The sequence below is a fragment of the Morone saxatilis genome, unplaced genomic scaffold (assembly GCF_004916995.1).
Source record: "Morone saxatilis isolate NCDOM2014 unplaced genomic scaffold, NCSU_SB_2.0 Contig16, whole genome shotgun sequence".
Classification (NCBI taxonomy): Eukaryota; Metazoa; Chordata; class Actinopteri; family Moronidae; genus Morone; species Morone saxatilis.
This window is the reverse complement of record NW_023339718.1, coordinates 26,145,829-26,166,046: the sequence shown is the minus strand read 5'-3', so window position 1 is coordinate 26,166,046 and position 20,218 is coordinate 26,145,829. Positions and strand designations below refer to the sequence as shown.

Here is a 20,218-nt window from a genome sequence, read left to right as displayed (position 1 = left end):
TTCGAACCCTGGGCCGCTGCAGCCTCGGTACATGGGTCGCCAGCTCTACCCACTGAGCTAACAGGGGACTCCCATTCACTAATTTTTTGAACATAGGCTTTGTATATGTTTTAAGCTAGATTAATTTTTGGACTACCTTAGCAGAGCACCTGCAAATGTATTCATTACTTTATGAATTTTAGCTTTAGGCAGGAATGAAAACCCAGAACTGAGTTAGAATTTTAGCATCTCTGGTTCCCTCGTCTCAAAGTCAATGGGTTTTTTAAATGGGTTTTTGGTTAGTTGTCTTAGATAAGCTTAAGAGATTTTCACGTTTTGTTTTACGACCTAAAATACATCAGTAAATCCCCCGGCTGTGAATTCTGAAGCTTTTACGTGTCTTAAAAATGGCGCTTGCTAACAAGCTAAATGCGACTACAGAGGTTGTCGGTAACATTAAAACACAGAGTCCGCCTTTACAGCCTCGTTGTGTTTGCGTTCTTGCAAACTATTCTAACTCAACTTCACAACTTGTAGATTTTAATTACAAGTTGGAAGTTTAGTCAGCCATGGTGTAGTTGGTTTATAGCCTAAGGCTATTTTTTGGCGGTCAAATTTACGTGTCAAGTGGTGTTCATTTGTGAAGATTATCTTGCTGAACAAAATGTTTAGGTATCATAAACCACTTTATTTTCTGTGTCCTGTTCAGCTGACAGCAAGCTGATCAAATCTCAGCTGATTGCTCGCCACACATTCGCTGTGCTCACCATTAGCCTTTGCATCTGCACTAACAATCCAATCACCGCTGCCAGTCCAGCACCACACCCACATCCATTGTCTTCTAATCAGTGCTGTTACCATTCATCTATGTAATTATACCTCTGCAAGAGGTTATATGTTCACCTTCTCTATTGGTTTATCTAAATGTACCATATATCAAACACTAGAAAGGTTTTAATGAATTTGGTGGAAGATTTGGCCTTGGGGAAAGACAGAAGTAGTTTTCTCTGCTGATGTCGTTGGTCATTCAGTTCTATCCTTATTTTTTTTACCTGTCTTTGTTCAGCTTTGTTGTCTTTGTTTGTATATATCTATTTCTATCTTCCTATAAACTGTTTTGTGTGTAACAACAACTTAAAAACCGGGGTCGTGCAGTGGCCAAAAGAAGCTGATTCTGAGTCTGATATTCCATCCTGTTTGCCAAATGCTTATATTTCTATATGTTGCAGATATGCATATTTTATCCTGAGTACATTGTACTTGCAATAAAGTTTTGATCATGTCATGGCCATGGCTGTAGCTCTGTTTTGATCCCTTGTGTTTCCCTGTATCCCTGTGTCTCTTGTTTTCCCCTGTCTGTCTCTGCCTCTGTGTGTATGTGTGAGCATGGTCTCCTGCCTCACTTTGGCTCCTGGTTCTGTTCTCTCTGCACACCTGCCTGCTATCAAACAATCACGGCTGCCTTCAAGAACTCTGTACACACAGCCAGTCCCTGCCCAATCATAGTTCTAGTCACGCTTTGTTCATGTTCTATGCTTTTTGTTTTGTAACTGCATGTCTAGTAGTCTGCTTGTTTTTGTCTGCCTACCTGTCAGTAAGACTATAATCTGCCTGCCTTCCAGTCTCACATCTGCAGTCAGCCAGCCCTCATTCCCAGTTTTCTCTCTGCCAAGCCTTTCCTGAATAACTCATCTTCACCTCAGCCTCAGCCTCCAGGCAGCCACAATGTCATTATTCCACCATTCTTTCTGGTATTTTCAAAAACCCTCACCTAATCTGCTTGTCTAGCATCTGCATCTGGGTTCAGCCTCAGGATCGTGACAGGTCATTGGTAGAATTAGAAACACACGTCCATCTTTGTATATATTGATCAGTAAAGTAAAGCATAACTATATAGTCATATGCATGTAAATTATTAATTAAAAATGTATACAGTATCACAAAATATTATACAATATTCGCGATAGCGAAGTGTATCAATATTTTCTTACACCCTACCCTACACCCTACCCACAAGCTTACTATGGATAAGTGAGAATAATTACTAACATAATTGCACTGCTTACTTATGGTGTAACAACATAAGTGGTCCTGGCAGCACTCACTTTTAGTTTAACATTCAGCCCTTTACCAACAAGTCAGCAGAGAGACATTACCAAAGATCAACTAGCATGACATTCAGAGACAAATACAGTGACATTTCTCCCTGTAAGGTCAGGGCAGCACAAGGGAAAAACAAGATATGTGTTGGAAAAAGGAACTGCGCTACTCCAAATAGACAAAAGGAAGACGAAGAACAGTGGCAGTGCAGGGAAGCAAATCACAGCGATGGTCCTGGAGGGTATAAAAAGGGAGGCGAGGCACAACACACACAGTCACACAGGAAGATGCATGAAGAGAAAAAGATGACAATGAATGAAAAGTTATAGATTCCTGTTGTAATGAACGGTGGTTTGAGGAAAATGAAACCCTCTGGCTTTATAAAACACACAACACACAAACACTGTTTAGCTTATGTGACTATGGTGTAGACTGCTGTAGTGTTATATGACAATCTATCAAAAACGCTGACGTACTCTCGCATGATATAGGTAGGAAACACCAGGACTGGGGTCTGTTATTTCACAAACAAAAAGGCAGCATTTGAATGTCAGTGAAAATCATTGACAACAAACACTGCAGGGATCAGTGGTTGAAAGGTAAGACGCTGGGGAAACACAGGGATTCACACGTCATTTTGTATTTACTTCCAAACTTCTTTTCATTCTGCAGGCGGCTCCTCTGTGCCTTCTGGTGCAGCGTTGGGATCCAGGAAGTCTGGGTGCTGTAGTTCCTTTAGGTACTTAAGCGGGGTGAGAATGTGGGTGGCACCTACGGGGGGTAAAAGCCTGAAAGGTCAGCAAGGACTGAATTCTGGACGGAAGTTTGTTTATTATGTTAGTATGTATTTTTTACAATGGTCATAACACAAATAAAACCTCTGAGGTCTTCTTAAAAAGTTACGAATTGCTGTCAGAGGTCAGTATGACCACAGAAATCTGAATCGCAGATGATTTTGCAGATCCACTTGTTCTCTCCTCCTTCCTGTACCTGACACTGCATCCATTCCCTGAGTCACAACAGCATATCAGCTCTCACAGAGAACGTGATTAATTTCATAGATGTTCTGCTGTATCCGCTGCATAGGGAACATAAATATAAGATTTCCAAACAGACACATCAACAAGATCCAAAATCTCAGGAGGATTTATCTAGCTTTTAAGCATCCAAACCAGTTGTTCGGATGTATTCTGATCAGATTGGATCCAATCTTGAAAATGAGTTCTTAAAAAGGAAAAAACGATTATGTAATCTAGTTTTGGTTTTGATCTGTATCAAACCTTTAATGTGTGTTGTTCACAACTTTTTAGTAAAATTAGGATTCCAAAACATCGGGATTATCCTGATCCCAGCAGACGGGTGGATGCAGGGATTTCAGGAACGACTTTCAGGAAGACTTTAGAATTGGTCAAATAATAAAACACACGTATCATGTGGTATACATGCATTAATTTGTATTTTGCATTTTATTTGTTTAACAATTACAGTGATAAAGTAAATAAAGTAGACATTAAGCTACCTATTAAGCCATTCAGTATAGTAAAGTAATTACATTTAAACTTTCATTATGTATTAATTACACTGACACAGACAAAAATAGTTTCTAACAATTGCATCACTTAAATGGTAAATGGATTGTACTTATATAGCGCCTTTCTAGTCTTTCGACCACTCAACTTATTGCACGTCTAGTCCATCCCTCACTCTAAGATAACGCCTTGTCGCCGGACGCCTGTCTGGGTCTTCAACAGGCTCAGGTGCATCAAAACATCATCACAGAGAGGGACATTGCGCCTGGTAGCGATGTTGTGCAGAACTATGTATAACTTGTATGATGTTGCACACTTCCTGTTCTTCCACTTACAAGTGCCTCTTCAGAAATCCATTTAAACTTTCAATAGTATAAGCAGCAATTTCATTTTTTAAAATACTTTACTAGCCAAAACCCTTCTTCAGAATTCATTCTAATAATGCATTTTGACTGTATGATAGAGAATGTTGTTATAACCTCTTTCTCTGCCGTGGTGCCTGTGTGTGATGGGTTGCAGGTGAATTTGGTTGATTGAATGATTTATTGTGTGAGTGTGTAGGTTGTTCCAGGGAGCTGATTGGTTCCAGTCTCCAAGCTTGCGTTTGAAAAGGCTGGCATCTCCCAGCTCCTGCAGGTGTTCTTCTCTCTCCTCGCAGCCAGACTGCCAGCTGGCATGTTTCTGTGGTAAATGTAATAGATCTGCTAACTCATGTAACAGCATGGATTTAGTAGTGTGGGTAGCATTTGTATTTAACCCTTTTTCTCTTGGTTTTAGTAGTTTGGGTGATTTAGCTTACTTCCTTTTAGTTTCTTTTTGTTCATTGTTAGCTCGCCCTGAAGCTAAAAGATTCAAATAAACCTTTAAATAGGCAGAAAATTCTTTATTGCTGGTTGGTCTTAGGAGCTGGGAAGATGGGAGTCATGTTGTGCCAGGGTTCCCTCGGCTGGTAAGTATAATAGAATATAAAGGGGTGACTTGACTAATTTAGTTGGGGGACTTGCAAAAACACAGATTTACCCTTTTAGTCCAATGAACTCACCGATCAGTGCCTCCCACTTGCCATTGGCCTGGGTGACCTCGTACACACAGCGCATCTCGCTGTACGTCACCCCTCCAATAATAAAGACGATGATCCTGGGCCCCGTCTTCATCTCTGTGGGGCCCCTGTTCTTGTGCCAGTTACCATAGCGAGCACTGTGAGAGTTAAAGCAGGGAAACATTTAAAGGTAGTGATTATTTCCAATGCAAGTAGATTTTTTTATTTTATTTAAGTCAATACTGTAAGACTCTTATTTAAATATAAGATTTTACAATTAATAACAATGGCTTGAATCAACTTCATTTTATTTTTTTAAGTTACTGAAGCCATTTATTGAAGTAATGTGCTACCAGAAGTAAGGAGCATGCATTGGAAAAATTACACACCTTGATGGAGCGCTGGCTTTGGAAGATACTTGTCTCTGGGAAATGTACGGGTACTGCTTGGGGTCAAGTTTGTCCTCAATAGCGTCCTGTGGGAAACACAAGAAACAGTCTCACTTACAGTTCTCACGAAAAATACTCTTTTTCTAAAGCCACATTCAGATGGGATTAACAGGAGGAGGTGGGGAATAAAATAATCACTGTACTCCTGTTCCGGGTTGCATTTTAACTATTGCAAAATTACAGTATGTGGTTATAAGGAGTTCAGTCTAAACCTGCTCTATTTGAAAAGTGTTATAACTTCTTTTATGAATTGGCGCTATACAAATAAAATTGAAATACGGATATAGCTGACATTACAGCAGCACATTTGATGGGCTCTTCGTTCTCCTGATGGCTTTTATTTTTTCTATTATCATATTGGTTTCCAAACAGGTCTACATTTTGGTGTTAGCATGTTTATATCTAGCGGACTACCATAAACGTTTGTTTATAGCATGTTAATAACATTTTTAAAAAGTAACAAGATTTGCAGCTCTCCTTGCGGAAAAAACTCAGAAATCCCCTTTCAAAATATAAGGGCATCACTCTGGACTGGATTTAAAATACCAATAGGCCCATCAAGTTCCATGAAAACAGAATGTTTTTGAGGCTGAAATTAATATTGGGATGCGGGTGGAAATGTACCCCTCTCAAGACTATTAAAATTACTGACCAATGCAGGTCATGTTAAAATCACCCAACCTCCCAAAAGAATAAATCTTATCCTAAAAGGGCTCAAGCCTTGTGTATGGGAAGTGAGCTTGTGAACACAAAATGTGTCACAAACATCCATCTTACCAAATATGTAATCAGTTTTTAAATGCTGTTGTTCAAATGTGAGAGCAAGGCACAATAAGGTATATCACTAATGTCAAGGAGATTTTGCTTGCTTCAAGAAAAGGGTTTGTCTTATTTGACCAATTACCAAACCACAGTGGAAGATCTTATCACTCGGTTTAAGAAAAATTATATTTTAGGATCAAAACTTACAATGTTTTAAAATTGTTATAATACATCATCATACATACTATATATTTAACTACCACAGGTAAGCATCTTAAAGCAGCGACATGTGCTGTAAGATGCTACCTGTTGTAGATAAAGATGTAGCATTAATCCATAATATTTGTGTGTAGTCACACTGCATACGGCATGATAAAGGCACATAAAAAGTACCTCAATGAGATCCTTGACGAGAGGAGTCCACCTGGAGAGCTGGTAGGTCTGCTCACTGATTCGCTCCTTACGATCGGGCTTCTTGGCTTTCTTGATGGTTCCCTGTGAAGAAATGAAATGTGTCAATTTTACATGTCAGTCTCGAGTTATTTAGGCTCATATTAAGCCAAATAATATAAACCTCTGCCACCCCCAAAATGCTAATGATGTAACCCGTCTGATTTCAAAAAGTAGAGTGTTCCACAGTGTGGGGGCTCGAACAGCCTGGTCACCTTTAACTGGGATATGGGAACATCCAGTAGAGCTGCATCCACTTATCTCAGAGAACGCCAGGGAACATAGGATCTCAGTAAATCCATTATATAATTTGGAGCAAGGCCATTTAACACTCTAAAAGGATTATTAATTTAAATTCACAATCAAATCAATACGGAATAAAACAGGATGGCCAGTGTAAGTTGGATAAAACACGAGTCATGATCATATTTCTTTGTGGCTGTTCAAGCAAATAAATATGAAAGCATGGATAACAACATCACAACATCCACTTGACTATCAAAACAGAGATCTGCAACAAATATTCTGGCAAAATTTCTAGCAGCCTGCTTCATATTTTAAGTAAAGGGGCTGACCTTGCTGTGAACCAGTTTGTTTGACCAATGGTTCTAATCTCCAATTTATCATCATTTAATTTTGTGTCTTAACTTTTGCGACATTGAGAGTTTAACATCCTTGAGGCAAGCAAGGAGATTATCTAAATCGCTAGAGTTACGAGACTGAAGCGGGATGTATAACTGAGTACCATCTGCAAAACAACAGTAGGAGACACCATGATTTTGAATTATCTGGCTAAGAGGAAGCATGTATATTGAAAGTAACAGAGGTCCAAGAATGAACCCTTGAGGAACACCACAACTAAAATTGGAAACTGAAGAGCTGGCATTTTGAACAATAACAAAGAAAGTCTTATTAGTCAAGTAAGAACGTAGGAGATGTAGAGCTTAGAACAACCCAGATTTCTAGATGGTGCAAAAACAGTGAATTATACTGTCAAAACAGCCCTCAAATCTAAAAGTAAGAGGACTGAGCAGTCACCCTATCCGTTTACTGCTAAAAGTAGGTAATTGGAGACCTTGATAAGGGCTGTCTCAGTGCAGTTCCAATTTTCAAAACTCTGACTATTGTTAGAGGCTCACATCCATGCACAAAATATGCTTTTCCAGTGAGAAGTTAGCAATACAGGTTGGTGAACTAATTTTGGTACACATGCTTAAAGAACAAGCAACTTGAGGAACCATGCTGCTATATTATACATATAGTAGAAAGTAAAAGAGAGGTGAGGTGAACAGAGGTCTTGACAACTTCAGAAGTGTTAAGAACCTGGTGACAACCTGCTCAAGATTAAGGTTAATATGGTTCACAATAAGACAATGAGGCTCTGGGCCAGGACAGCTCACCTCAGAGACAATGGGAATGCCCATGTGGGCCATGTTGGAAATGATGTCACTGTCCTCTGGTGGAATGCTGGCATGCTGAAGGAGTTTACACAGGTTCTCCTCAGTCACACCTGACACACACATAAATATGCACAAACACATGCAGCATAGACTTTCAGTTTATCCAACACACACATGCATGACAGCATGTACATTTACATATACAAAATAATGCATGCAAACACAAGGAAACCTGAAAAGGGATTAATACCAAAGAAACAAAAGAATAAAATATGAATGCAAACACATTTAAGATTCTTTTTAAAGATTCTGACTGGGCTGTTTAGACATTTCCTTCCTTCCAAATGCACAGAACAGTGGATAACTGACCGTTCTTTAGAAAAATGTAGAGCAGGATGATGCGGATCTTGTCAGACACACTGACATTGGTGTCCAGTAGAACGGGTACAATGAGCCTCATGGGATCCTTGATCTTCTCTCCCTCTGCATCAATGCCCATTGCCAGATCCTGAAACAATGAAAGAGAGAAGAGGCCAAAGCTCAACACAAGTTACATCTTAACAATACATAGGATCAAACGTTTCTGTGTGGAAATTTAGCTCAGACATAAGAGGAATGTGGCTGCAGTTAACTCCAGAAGGGTCAGCAGGAAGTTGTTACATCCCAACAACAATGTGTTGTATCATGGTGTGTGTTCAAATTTTACTGCCTTATGACTTCAAGAACGAGTGCAAGTGGCAAAAATATTCCAACTGTTGACTTCTGGTACACTGACATGCACCTGTCCCTGTACCTGAACTCACTCCTGACTCCAGCACAAAACACTGACATGAGATTGATACCAGTCTTGCAAATAAGCATAATTCCCACCCAACATGCTGTTATTGGTTGCTTATATTGGAATGCCACATTGAGTGAAAGGCTAAATCTTGTCCCGAAGCAGATTCAGTCTCTCCTTTGACAAAAATCTTAACAATATTACAAAGATTCATTGCCAATATTCATCCTACTCTTCCTATGGCTGATGCTGAAACACTAGTATACAGTTTTCTCTCTAAATCAACTAAAACTAAATAAACTACAGCTTGTACAAAATACTGCTGCTAGGATATTAAAGAAAACTAGAAAGTTTGACCATGTTACCTTATGTTCTTATTTCATTACATTGGCTCACTGTATGCTTTCAAGATTCTACTTTTGCTAGCTCATTCTTAAGTAAACTCAAAACTCATCTTTTTGCATCAGCCTTCTGCCCTAAATACTAAGAAAAGAGCAAACCTGACTTGACACTGGTTGGTGTCAAGGTAGGTTCCCTCCCTTTTCATATTGTTACACAGTCTAGAGACAGATCTAACTATAAAACAGAGAGGTGTGTGTGTATGTGTGTGTGTGTGTGTGTGTGTGTGTGTGCACTTGCGAAAGTGTGATTTACTTGTTCTACACGACAGAGTTTGTCCACAGTGCCCTGGTAGCGATTCATACAGTCCTCAGCCAGGTGGAGATGGGTTGAATACTGAGGTCAGTCAGGAGAGATACTGTTAGTGAATTTGACACATACAACCAGCGCGAACCTAGTGCTAGTTCTGGGGCTCATGCTCGTCCTGGTTCAGACTTCATTTCGGAAACCTTCTATGAACTGGTTTCCTTTTCCACAGGATAGAGGCCCAAGTCATTACGTCACATACCTAACATACTGTTACTGTTATTAACCCCAAATGAAAACAATAAAGTTATGAAAGAAACATTGAGAAATTAGTAGCTTGCTAAACAGCTAATAAATACATAGCTGGCAGCCCAGTCCCTGTTGTATGCAGTTCTCGGTTCTAGATCAGCAATGTGTCGTTGCATTGCTGGAACCAGTTTTAGTTTGGTTTGATTGTCGTATGCAAAGAACTGGTTAACGATTAGGCAAGAGGTAACAGAAAACACACTCAGCTGCAAACAGTATTGAAAGAGTCATGTATTATATGTACACCTTGGGAAATAATGTTCTGAACATCTGTGTTCTGTGTTAGTATCAAATGTCATAGATGGTGTTATTTTCTTTTCTTGCTGATTAATTGTTAAAACAGTTACAGTTAGATTATTCAAGTGCCTGTACATACCTGCACATATGCACATTTGAGTGTCAACAATGTCACAGTATCAGATTTTTCAAAAATGTAAATCAACCTGGCCTTTCTAACTCAATAAGTGATACACTAACTGCACTGACAAAAGTTTTTTTTTTTAGTTTAATTCCCACTTCGAAAGAGGCAGCCCCTTGTGGAGCTTTAGATAAAAACACTTAACAATATCTACTAAATACAGTAGCATGGCATTCTCTAACTGTATATGTGCAGTAACACTTCAATTCCTACCTTGCTGAGCTCCTTCTGATACTGAGGCATCTTCTTCAGCATCTGAGACAGTTCCTTCATGGTAGTCTGAAAGGCAGATGAGTGATATACTTTACTGATAAAAATACATTCATCCTCTTTACATTAATAAAATATCTTCAGTGGTGGTGTAAAAATTATATTTACTTGAGTACTTTATTATGCGTACTCATCAAGGAATGCAAAGTTTGTCATACACTCTAGTTCTGTATTAGATCATAAAGTGCTAAACCTTCCCTAAAAATGTGAAGCTAATGTTATGACCTGCATTAGCATTAATTAATGTTCAGTGTCATTGGTTTTTGATTTAATATCACCACAATTTGATGTGAAACTTAATTTCACTCCTAATTTCCAGCAGGTAAAGCAGCTGGACAGATGTTTGAAGGAGGCACCTCTAGCATGTCCTGTTCATCTTTTGTAGCATGAATAAGTAACTGCACGCTGGGTTCTTTTGGGGCTTTAATTTTGTTGTTAGCTTCACAACACAGTGAAGATGTCATTTTCAGTGGGTTCAAGATCAGTATACTCAGTCCAGACTTTTGAGTGGGGCACTGACGTATGCAGGGGTGGCAAGAAGTATGTGTCACAGCTTTCCAGTCATTTCCAATTTATGGTAAATAGAAAATAGACTGTACTTATATAGCGCCTTTCTAGTCTTCTGACCACTCAATGCGCTGTACACTACATGCCACACACACCACTCATGGCAGTGGCTGCCATGCAAGGTGCCAACTGCTCACCAGAACACATGTATGAGTGTGTGATGCACAGCATCGGGAGCAATTTGGGGTTTAGTGTCTTGCTCAAGGACACTTCGACATGCAGCGAGAGGAACCTGGGAATGAACTGCCAACCTTCTGATTAGTGGACGACCCACTCTACCTCTGAGCCACAGCCGTTATGTAAATTCCAAAACTGTTTATGGACCACAGTCTGCAGATATATACAAATACACTAGGTGAAATAACGCATTTATAGCACGTGCAAAAGACTGCATGGGACTAGAATAAATTGGGCTTGTTTGTAAGGGGGAGACCCATAGACCCCATTTTCATTCAGATTTGTTGAGGTCAGAGGTCAAGGGATCCCTTTTAAAAAATTGGCCATGCCGTGTTCCAACACCAAAATCTAACCTAACTGGAGCGTTATTTGGCCCCTTTCCCAAAATGCTAGCACAACATGGTTGGTACCAATGGATGTGTCATATCTAGTTTCCTATGATAAAGTATTTTCACTCTAGCTTTAAAACAAAGCCCGCTACAGAAAAAAGGTAAGGATAATGAGCTGGCCAATCAGATTTTTAAGTTTAAGTGGAGACTAAATTCTCGCATATACACACCATCAAAGTGTATTTTAGTGTTTTCTAAAAATTAAAGTTCAGTACATCTGCACGATACTTTGTCTCTCTGTCCACCTCTATGTGACTGTAAGAAGGACAGCTGGAAGCAGAAACACAGTAACAGATCCTGAAACCGAAGCAGAGTGATAAAGTGTGTCCTCTACCTTTTCTCCAGTGTTCATCTTTTTGCTGGCAGAGAACTCTTTCAGAGAGCGAGTCACAGCCCTGTGTAGACAGAAAAGGACAAGAAAAAAATGTGTCGATAAATGAAAAGTGAGACGGCTCCATGTGCTCTGCGACAGACAGCTTTATGACCAGCTGCAGGTTTGTGACAGAGGAAGTTGCCCATGTGGTTGTTTATCTGCGCTACAAGTGTTTGTATGTGAGTCAGAGCCACTTACGTTGTCACCTCCGCAATGTGTTTGTGTCTCAGAGTCAGCCACAGGTCGTCATCCTCATCGAGCACTACCTCCTTCATTCTCGTCTCTCCCATCCCACTGGTCTCAAAACTGACAGAGAGACAGAGATATAATATTACGAGAATAAAGTCGTAATATTGCGAGAATAAAGTCGTAGCTCAACCAAACAGCAGCCTCAGCCTGAGGTCAGCAGCCGCTGTTCGTCTCAGTCGTACCGTACAGTCAACAGGTAAGTTAACGTATTAGATCATTTCGTCGTTAAACAGTTCTTGCTGCTGCAAGCCGACAGGCTTGACAGTCTCTTCATAAAATTACTACTTTATTCTCGTAATATCATGACGTTTTTTGTAATATTATGACTTTATTCTCCGTAATATTAAACTTTATTCTCGTAATGTATACCACTTTTTTTCCTCCCGTGACCTAAATATTCTGGACTTTATTCTCGTAAATTATGACTTTATTCTCATGAATGTTCCCAAAAAGAAAAGGCCTGGCCCTAATACGTCCGTAGTACATTCCCTATCTTTCTTGATATAAGAAAGCAATTTTCTTTTTATCAAAAAAGATAACGCTCTCAAGTGGTATGTTTTCGCTTCAGTGCCCAGGTTCGTTCTTACAAATGCCTTAGGAGCGATAGAGGAAACCAGACGAACCAATTTTTTTTTTCTCGATTATCTGTGTCATCGTACTACTGTTCAGGATCAAGCTTTCATTTGAGTTTATGAATTTAAATTTTTTGAGTTAATTATTTTGCTTTTAAATTACCTACTGCAGCTAACATATGTTGGGTTGAAGTGATAGCTGAAGACATTTGAGTTTGTAATTACCCCCCAGTGCCACCAACGAAAACAACACAACCCAAACTAAGCGAACAACAAAATAAAGAGCAAATATAACGAAATATCAGAGAGCCAGCTTGAAGTCTTACCTGTAGACGTCGTTCTCGATGCCCAAGCAGTGCGTAGCCATGGGCGCAATGTGAGCATCGGTGCAGAGGGTGGTCACAAGGATCAACCCACGATCCAGAATAAGCAGCTGAGTAGGAGACTTTGTCTGGACCCTGCAGGATCAGAACACCACCAACAGCACCGCGGCACAAGGTGATGGACTGATATATGGCTATTGTGCAGTTTGTCATTCAATATTGCTAAATTACACAGGATCTAGGTTATAGTCCTGATCTTTTGCTACGCACAGACTTCCCATCCTTTTAAGAAAAACATAGCATTACACTGTAAATGAATCCGAAATTTATTCAGAATAATAACGAGCCATAAATTTTAGACTACTAAGTGAGAAACTATTTGAAAGGGTCTGTAAAGGCATCATTACTCCACTGTCCCTAAACTCTCCCATGGGATCCATCAGCCTTGTAGCCGTTCAACTCTCTCCTTGAAGCATCTGAGCAGAACCCGCACTAGTCTTTGTATCTCCCTGAAACCAGGCCACACATACACATACACACCGACAAATGTTTTATCCTGAACATGCGATAATCAACTGTTTTAGTTACACTTACTAGGTATAATAATAATAAAATACATTTTATTAAAGGGCGCCTCTCTGGGCCCACTCCCCGAGCGAGGACACCGTACAACACATAAAAAAAAAAAAAAAGTAGTGACACTACTAGTCATATTACTTTTCTCTTACTCCCCACGAAATTGGTAATTGTGTCCTTCCTCCCCAAAATTCTAGTTTTGTTTGTTAAAATCAAAGTAATATTTTCAGAAGCTAAATGTAAGTTTCTATTTAGATCAGTAGGAGAGTGAAAACAAAAACAAGGTTGTAAATTTTGGAGAGGTAACTGTGATATTATTACTGAAATGTATTAGTAATTAGTTACACTACTAGTTACTGGGAAAGTGATATTATTACTTTATTAGTACTGTTATTAAACTGTACCTAAGGTTTTACAAACTCATTTAAACATGAACTTAAACAGTTAAGTAGAGATGTCCAGTGGTATAAAACATATATTACAGAGAGGGTTTTTCAGTGGTTCTGGGTAGAACTCTAATGACTTAAATATCCCTGTAATTTGTCAAATTAGACTAAACACCTGAAAAACTGAATGCAAAACCCAACTCATGATGTTATACTGCTATTCTGGAGTAGTAGACAACTGGTCGGGCTTCTTGCTATATGGAACTTTTTCACCAGGGGTACAGGGTTTTTCCATGGTTAAAGCCTAAAAGGCCATTTTATGTTGCTACAGAAATACTAGATATTGACGCTCTCATTAGATAACATGAGGATCACCCAGTTACTGTCGGAAATAAAATGGACAGTGTGACTTTGTATTAAACAGCCATCCACAAAATGTAATTTGGTAGTAACTGGAAATGTAAAAAGTTAGTGAATGAAAATATTGTTTCTGTTAGAGGGGAGAAATGGGTGGAAGACCATGTAAGTTTATATTAACAGGGTAATTCAGAAATTAAGGATGCTCCAAAAAAAGCCCATTCCAAATAAAGGCCTGCTTCACTCTGCAGTTGAGGTTAAATTGCAAAAATGGGAGGGTAATATTTCTAAGAAACATGTCAATATGACGAGAGGTCTTTTCCTGCAAAACTTGATGATATCACCTATCACGCCAATACTATTATAAGACTAAAAGCAAAACAACAACAAAAAAAGACTATTTAAATATCCTTTGCTGTCTCACCCTCTGTATCGGACTCCAGGATACTCTTTGAGAGTGTTACAGAGGGTGGCGAGCTGCTCAGCGCAACGCTCCAGCATGTTGTTCTTCACGTCAACCTTGAAGGGGCTGTAGAAGTCCTGAAAGGCATCGATTTTACCCAGGGAGAAGACCTGGACACAGTGGACATGACAGAGAGACTAAATGAGGTCCAATCTCACCTTCATATAGGTATGCATTGATATACTTTATTATACTCAGCAGAGTTTTAGTGTTCTGATGATCTAAATGCAAAAAGTAGGGAAATAGGAAATAATAGTTATCTGGGCTTGATCCCCTCTAAACATATATACTAATAATCAGCTTAATTTTTTTTTTACATCAAAATCCTTAATTCTTACAATTTGAATATGTAAATAATGTCTTCTTCTTCTTCTCTGGGTGGAGAGGGACTCAAAATTGATTAATGCTACACTGGTTGCCTATATGGGGCAACCTTAACCTGACTGATCCAAAGTAAGGATGGATTTATTATCGGTTACAATATACAATATACCATATTCAGCTTTGATAAAGAGTTTTAGTCTTTTATGATGATTTAAATGATTAAAGTTAAATAATAAATCCAAACCTGTTGGCCATCAGAAGCTTGTGTCTAACAGTATTGGAACTGGCACTCAAAAGCTGACACTAATTAAATCCATACACACACTAACACACGTATACATGCACCCATCTGTTACTGACTCCATCACATGATAAAAATCCTTGTGCTTTCCTTTGTCACACATCTTATCTACGCTCCCATTGGCTGCAGAGCATGAGCACTGGTTCTGTCAGCCAATGAGGTAAAGGGATGAGTGGAGGGAAGGGGGGTAGGGCTGGTATGATGTGTCCCTCCCTCTCTGGATTAAAACTGCAGGACAACAGCAGAGGATTGAAGGCTAATGCTGATCCAACACAAAACACTGTCGGTGAGGTCCTCTTCACCACTGTACATCCCTCTGTTCAAGAACTGTGTCTGTATCGCATAGCAAGGTTGCTGCTGTTTTCCTACCTTTATATTTTAATTTAGTCTTTTCTTTCAAAGTTGCCAACACACTTGGCCAACAGAGCGCTGGATAATTCTTCTGATGAATACTTTCAATAATGCCAACGTTTTTTAAGGTGACAGGAAGGATGTAGCTCCCACAATATCCACACATGCTGACCACAGTGTGGTTTAAGTATGGTACAATTGTGCAGCTAAAAAATCCATAGTCACATGACTGTGCGTAATGTGAAAAGGTAGTGGTAGTGATGAATGCACAGGGAAATATCATCAACAGTCCACTTCCCCTCTACTCTATTGAGTTTTTTAGTGTCTTTCAGATAATTTTTTAGGTTTTATGTTCTGCAAACTACTGTTTAAGTTCAGTCTCACTGCCCTTCTTCAGTGTAAAAGCTCTGATAAACCCACTGTATACTACTTGTCCATCACCAAACAGCAGATAGACACAGTTAGAGACTAGCTGATGAATGCAGTGAAGCATTTAGGAGCTAAAGAGTCGATAAAGAAAATATTTTTTTCTCAGGAGTTGGTGGAGTCCAGATTGAGAAAGACAAAAAAAAAACTAATTTGTGTCCAAGATTTAATGATATTTGTTCTCAAATTAATAATTAATGCGCACAATTTAGCAAAAATTTCACCTTAATGCCATTAATCTGGTCTTGCGTGTACCCGGCACACTGTGATCGCTTGGGTTTTATTTTGATCTTGGACTACGATATGTGGACACACTTCAGGTTTTGGCTGTTAAACACAATACTGTTATCTTTGAGATCCCTTAAGGGACCAGTGTGTAGGATTTAGTGGCATCTAGCAGTGTGGTTGCTGACTGCAGCACCTTCACCTCACCCCCCCTGTTCCAAGTGTGTAGGAGAGGGTACGGTGGCTGTGAAACCTAAACTGAACAGGAAAAGGCCCTATCTAAAGCCAGTGTTTGGTTTGTCCTTTCTGGGCTACTGTAGGAAAATGGTGGTTCAACATGGTGGACTAACTACTGTATGTCATCTGAACATCTTGATCTATGGGGGCCTGTGGCGGCCAAAGGGTCCCAAACAAATCACTTTATTTGTTTGTACTTTGGGATGCTTGCAAACAGCTGTCCAGCTGTGTTCACCAACAGCAGCAGTAACACTGGTTTATGTTTAATATGTGTATCAGGAATGCTGTGATTTAAACAGAACATGTTGTGGTTACAGTGATCAGTTTGTGCACCATAGATCTGTGCATGGCACACAAAGGATGCAGAATGACCAAAATGTTCATATAGTTCCTGTGTGATACAGTACACACAGGATTCAAATAATAATAACAATAACCACGAAAACAAAGTCCATTCAGAGCAACAAGAGAGAAGCAGGTTTATCTGCAGATGTTACACATACTTCTAAACCTCATCCATCATATCTGAGGCTGGTGGTTTGAGCGGCTGCCACGGTCTAATCCAAGTCTAGACAGTGTCTTACCTGAGATTCATAGGGCAGAAAGGCGATGTGGATCTCAGTCAAGGCCTTCATGGCTTTGGAGGCGCGGGATTTGGTCAGCAGTCCAAACAATGAGTCTGGGATAGCTGTCGAGATTCACAGAAAAACATGGTGACTGAGAGAGTTAGACAAAAGAATGTCAACATTATGTCGGTCTTGAATGTTGTTACTTTCTTAAATTTGAATTTTAATCTACCAAATATTAGTAGAGAAAATATGGTCTTTTCCTCTTAACTAATGTTAGACATACAGTAAAAGTCAGTTTAATACTCAGGGAGTGCTTCATAACCTGTGAAATAAGTTGTAAAAGGTCTTCTGTGACTCTGTTGAGTCTGATAAAAAAAACCTCAATATAAAACCCCAACACCTTAGGCATAAAATCTGAGTAATTTTTTTTACTTTTTTATGCAACCAGAACAGTTGGATCTGTAATAGTATTTATCACAGTCCCTGTAACAGCTTAGCCCTGAGTTTACGTTTACAACATTGCTAACGGTTGGGGATTTAAACACAAGAACTTATACACTGTTTTTGAGAATTGATACAATATCACAAAACTAAACTAAGTGTATCGATATTTTCTTACACCCCCTAGTTATCACCAAAACCCTGCACAGTGCTTTGTAATACTATGTGGAAGGATTTTACATCTGTAGAAAGTTAGCAATCAGTCTTTTATCACAATGACTGCCAGGTAAATACATGCTGTTCATGTTACAAAGACCTCGTCCAAGAATGTGTTCAGTGCCTTGCTGGATGATGCTGATGATAATTTGAGCCAGGTTCAATTTGTTTTTTCCAGAGCCATCTGCATCTGCACCCAGGCTTTTTTCACACAGGCTTGATGTCAGGCTTAAAGTGACCTAAGTGGATATGAGCAGAGTCACGTTCAGCTCTGATTAAGCGCTGTGTTGTAATCATGGCAAAAGAAAATGTGTGACCAAGGCTGCCTGTTAATTGCTGCCTCCAGTGGGTCTATTCAGGTCCAGCAAAGTTTAGAAAGGGTCTATTCAGGAGTTCATTCAGATCATGTCTGACCCCTTTCAAATTAGTTTTGGAAAATGAATTAAAGACTTTCAACTTGTGAGGTCTAGTCCAGTGACAGCCACACACTCCAGTTGTGCCCACTTTTCGACAAAGAAATCTGTTTTAGGATAGTTTTGTAAGAGAGAGACTAATTGAACAATATGTAATTTTATGTCAAAAATAATAATTATGATTAGGCAGTCTGCCTACAGGAATCAGGTTGTTCTCTTTGCTTTTTCCCACTGTTATGAGCTATATGTTAGTAAATATTGATACACTGTATTTTGTTCTGTGATATTGTATTGATTCTCAAAAACACTTTTGATTTTGGTGTTTAAACCTAAACCCCCAACCACTAGATAGCGGTGTTGAAGACGTAAACTGAGGGTTATTATGTTGGATGTTACAGGGATATCACAATATATTGAATTGTAACCCCTGTATTTGATACATATCATATCACCTCATTCTTGTCCTACATGTTAGCTTTTTTTTAAAAAAAATTGTTGGTATGGTTAAAGCACAAGGACCTCCTAACATGAAACTGGATTTTTTGTGTATTTCAAAGGACAAAACGTGAATGTTCAAGGAGTATTTTGCTGGTGTTGAGTGGATCTACTCACTGTCGGTGAAGAAGACGTGAGCTGCTCGGTACCTCGGAGACTGCGGGTCTCTGAAGTCGTCAATCAGACCATCAACAGACTGAAACAGCAGAGAACAATGTTTTAACTTACGAACTGTGAAGGTTACAAATTCAGTTCTTCACTCCGTTTAAAAGTTAGTGGAAAGAAATACTGAATAAAAATCCAACATGTTTAATTTATTTAACGTGACATTGAGAAGAACAACAATTGTACTCTGTATCACCCCACCATGCAAACTAACCATAGCACCATTTGGAAATGTAATTTGAAGAATTCAAATGACAATAAACTGGCTTTTCTCAGTTACTGGGCGAAACTGCAAAATACTGTAGGACAAAGAAAGTCGATGAGACATCAATGAGAGACTATTATGGGCTGTACCATAGAATTATAATCAGCCTATACAGGAGCTGTATCATTTACCTCGTCTGAGGGTGTGATCAGGTAGATGGCCTCCATGCTGGGCAGAGGCTCACGCCGCTTGGTTATGTCTTCTACAACTGGAGAACACAGGCAAACAGTTAGAATCAATACTCACCTATCAGCTTGATTAGACTAGATATGCTCTCCTGAACATCTGACCTCAGATCAGTCAGTGTTTAATGCAGAACAGGGACAGAACGTTTTGAGGTTTTTGTTTCTCAAAATACTGATGGATGCTCTCTCAAAGGTCATAGCAAGTTTGAAATATTATTACTGTTTTAAGTCCTTTGAAAAAGTAAGCATCTAAACAATTTGTATACTTCTGTTTATCAGTGCAAGGAATTTACATAAATCCTGGTATGTAGGGTGTAGTGATTCAGTTTAGGAGTTGCTGACAGGGCTTTAGTCTCATTCTGCTTTCTGGACCAACTCCTTTAATTCAGTTTAATTTGTATAGCACCAATCATAACAGAAATTATCTCAGAACACTTTGTAAATAATCTAATAGACCTGCTCTATTTGAAAAGAGTACATTTATAATTGACTAACATTATATTAGCTGCTTACTGAAACACCCTGAAATGAAATGAATTTTCAAATGAAATTTAACTTAATTTAAGGTAGTTAAAAGTGAGGGAGGGAGAGAGATCTGTGTGTGTTTATGACATAGGGAAGGGGAGAGAGGGATTGATATGTAACATTAACATTATCTTCACAGGAACAACAGTTATTATATACCATGGAGCACACTGCTATTCTCTAGTCTTGAGAATAAGGATAATATCCAACAATTTGTACATGCCATGACTGTAATGGATTCTGCAGTCTTAAAACTGCATTATTTCTAACGGCCAGCAGGGGACAGGGACTACAAAACTGAGAAATCTAAGTCTATTTCTCAGTTGATTTATGAGTTCAGTAAACAGTTTCCTAATGAGTTTATGGTGTCAATCTCTAGTTTCAGTCTTCTTCCATACAGCATTATGCTCATTTAGTAAATGATGGTCCCATCTAGAGTTAAATAGACAATAAAGCAGGGTATGCTTTAGGGCGTGGCTACCTTGTGGTTTATTCTCAGTAAGTCCGTCCAGCTCAACGCACC

General features: G+C 39.1%; 1 protein-coding gene across 1 annotated transcript in view; it reads right to left on the bottom strand.

The window, feature by feature from the left end:
- LOC118326001 (syntaxin-binding protein 1-like) overlaps nucleotides 1–20,218 on the bottom strand; it is a gene marked incomplete at its 3' end in the record, with an annotated part of 27,183 nt that overhangs the window by 375 nt on the left and 6,590 nt on the right. Inside the window, 15 exon segments of the mRNA XM_035658884.1 lie at nucleotides 2,727–2,850; nucleotides 4,651–4,805; nucleotides 5,037–5,122; nucleotides 6,252–6,353; nucleotides 7,709–7,818; nucleotides 8,078–8,216; nucleotides 9,141–9,221; nucleotides 10,069–10,134; nucleotides 11,593–11,653; nucleotides 11,830–11,937; nucleotides 12,779–12,910; nucleotides 14,516–14,667; nucleotides 17,006–17,109; nucleotides 18,673–18,751; nucleotides 19,117–19,193. Coding sequence (XP_035514777.1) covers nucleotides 2,741–2,850; nucleotides 4,651–4,805; nucleotides 5,037–5,122; nucleotides 6,252–6,353; nucleotides 7,709–7,818; nucleotides 8,078–8,216; nucleotides 9,141–9,221; nucleotides 10,069–10,134; nucleotides 11,593–11,653; nucleotides 11,830–11,937; nucleotides 12,779–12,910; nucleotides 14,516–14,667; nucleotides 17,006–17,109; nucleotides 18,673–18,751; nucleotides 19,117–19,193 — 1,562 coding nt within the window.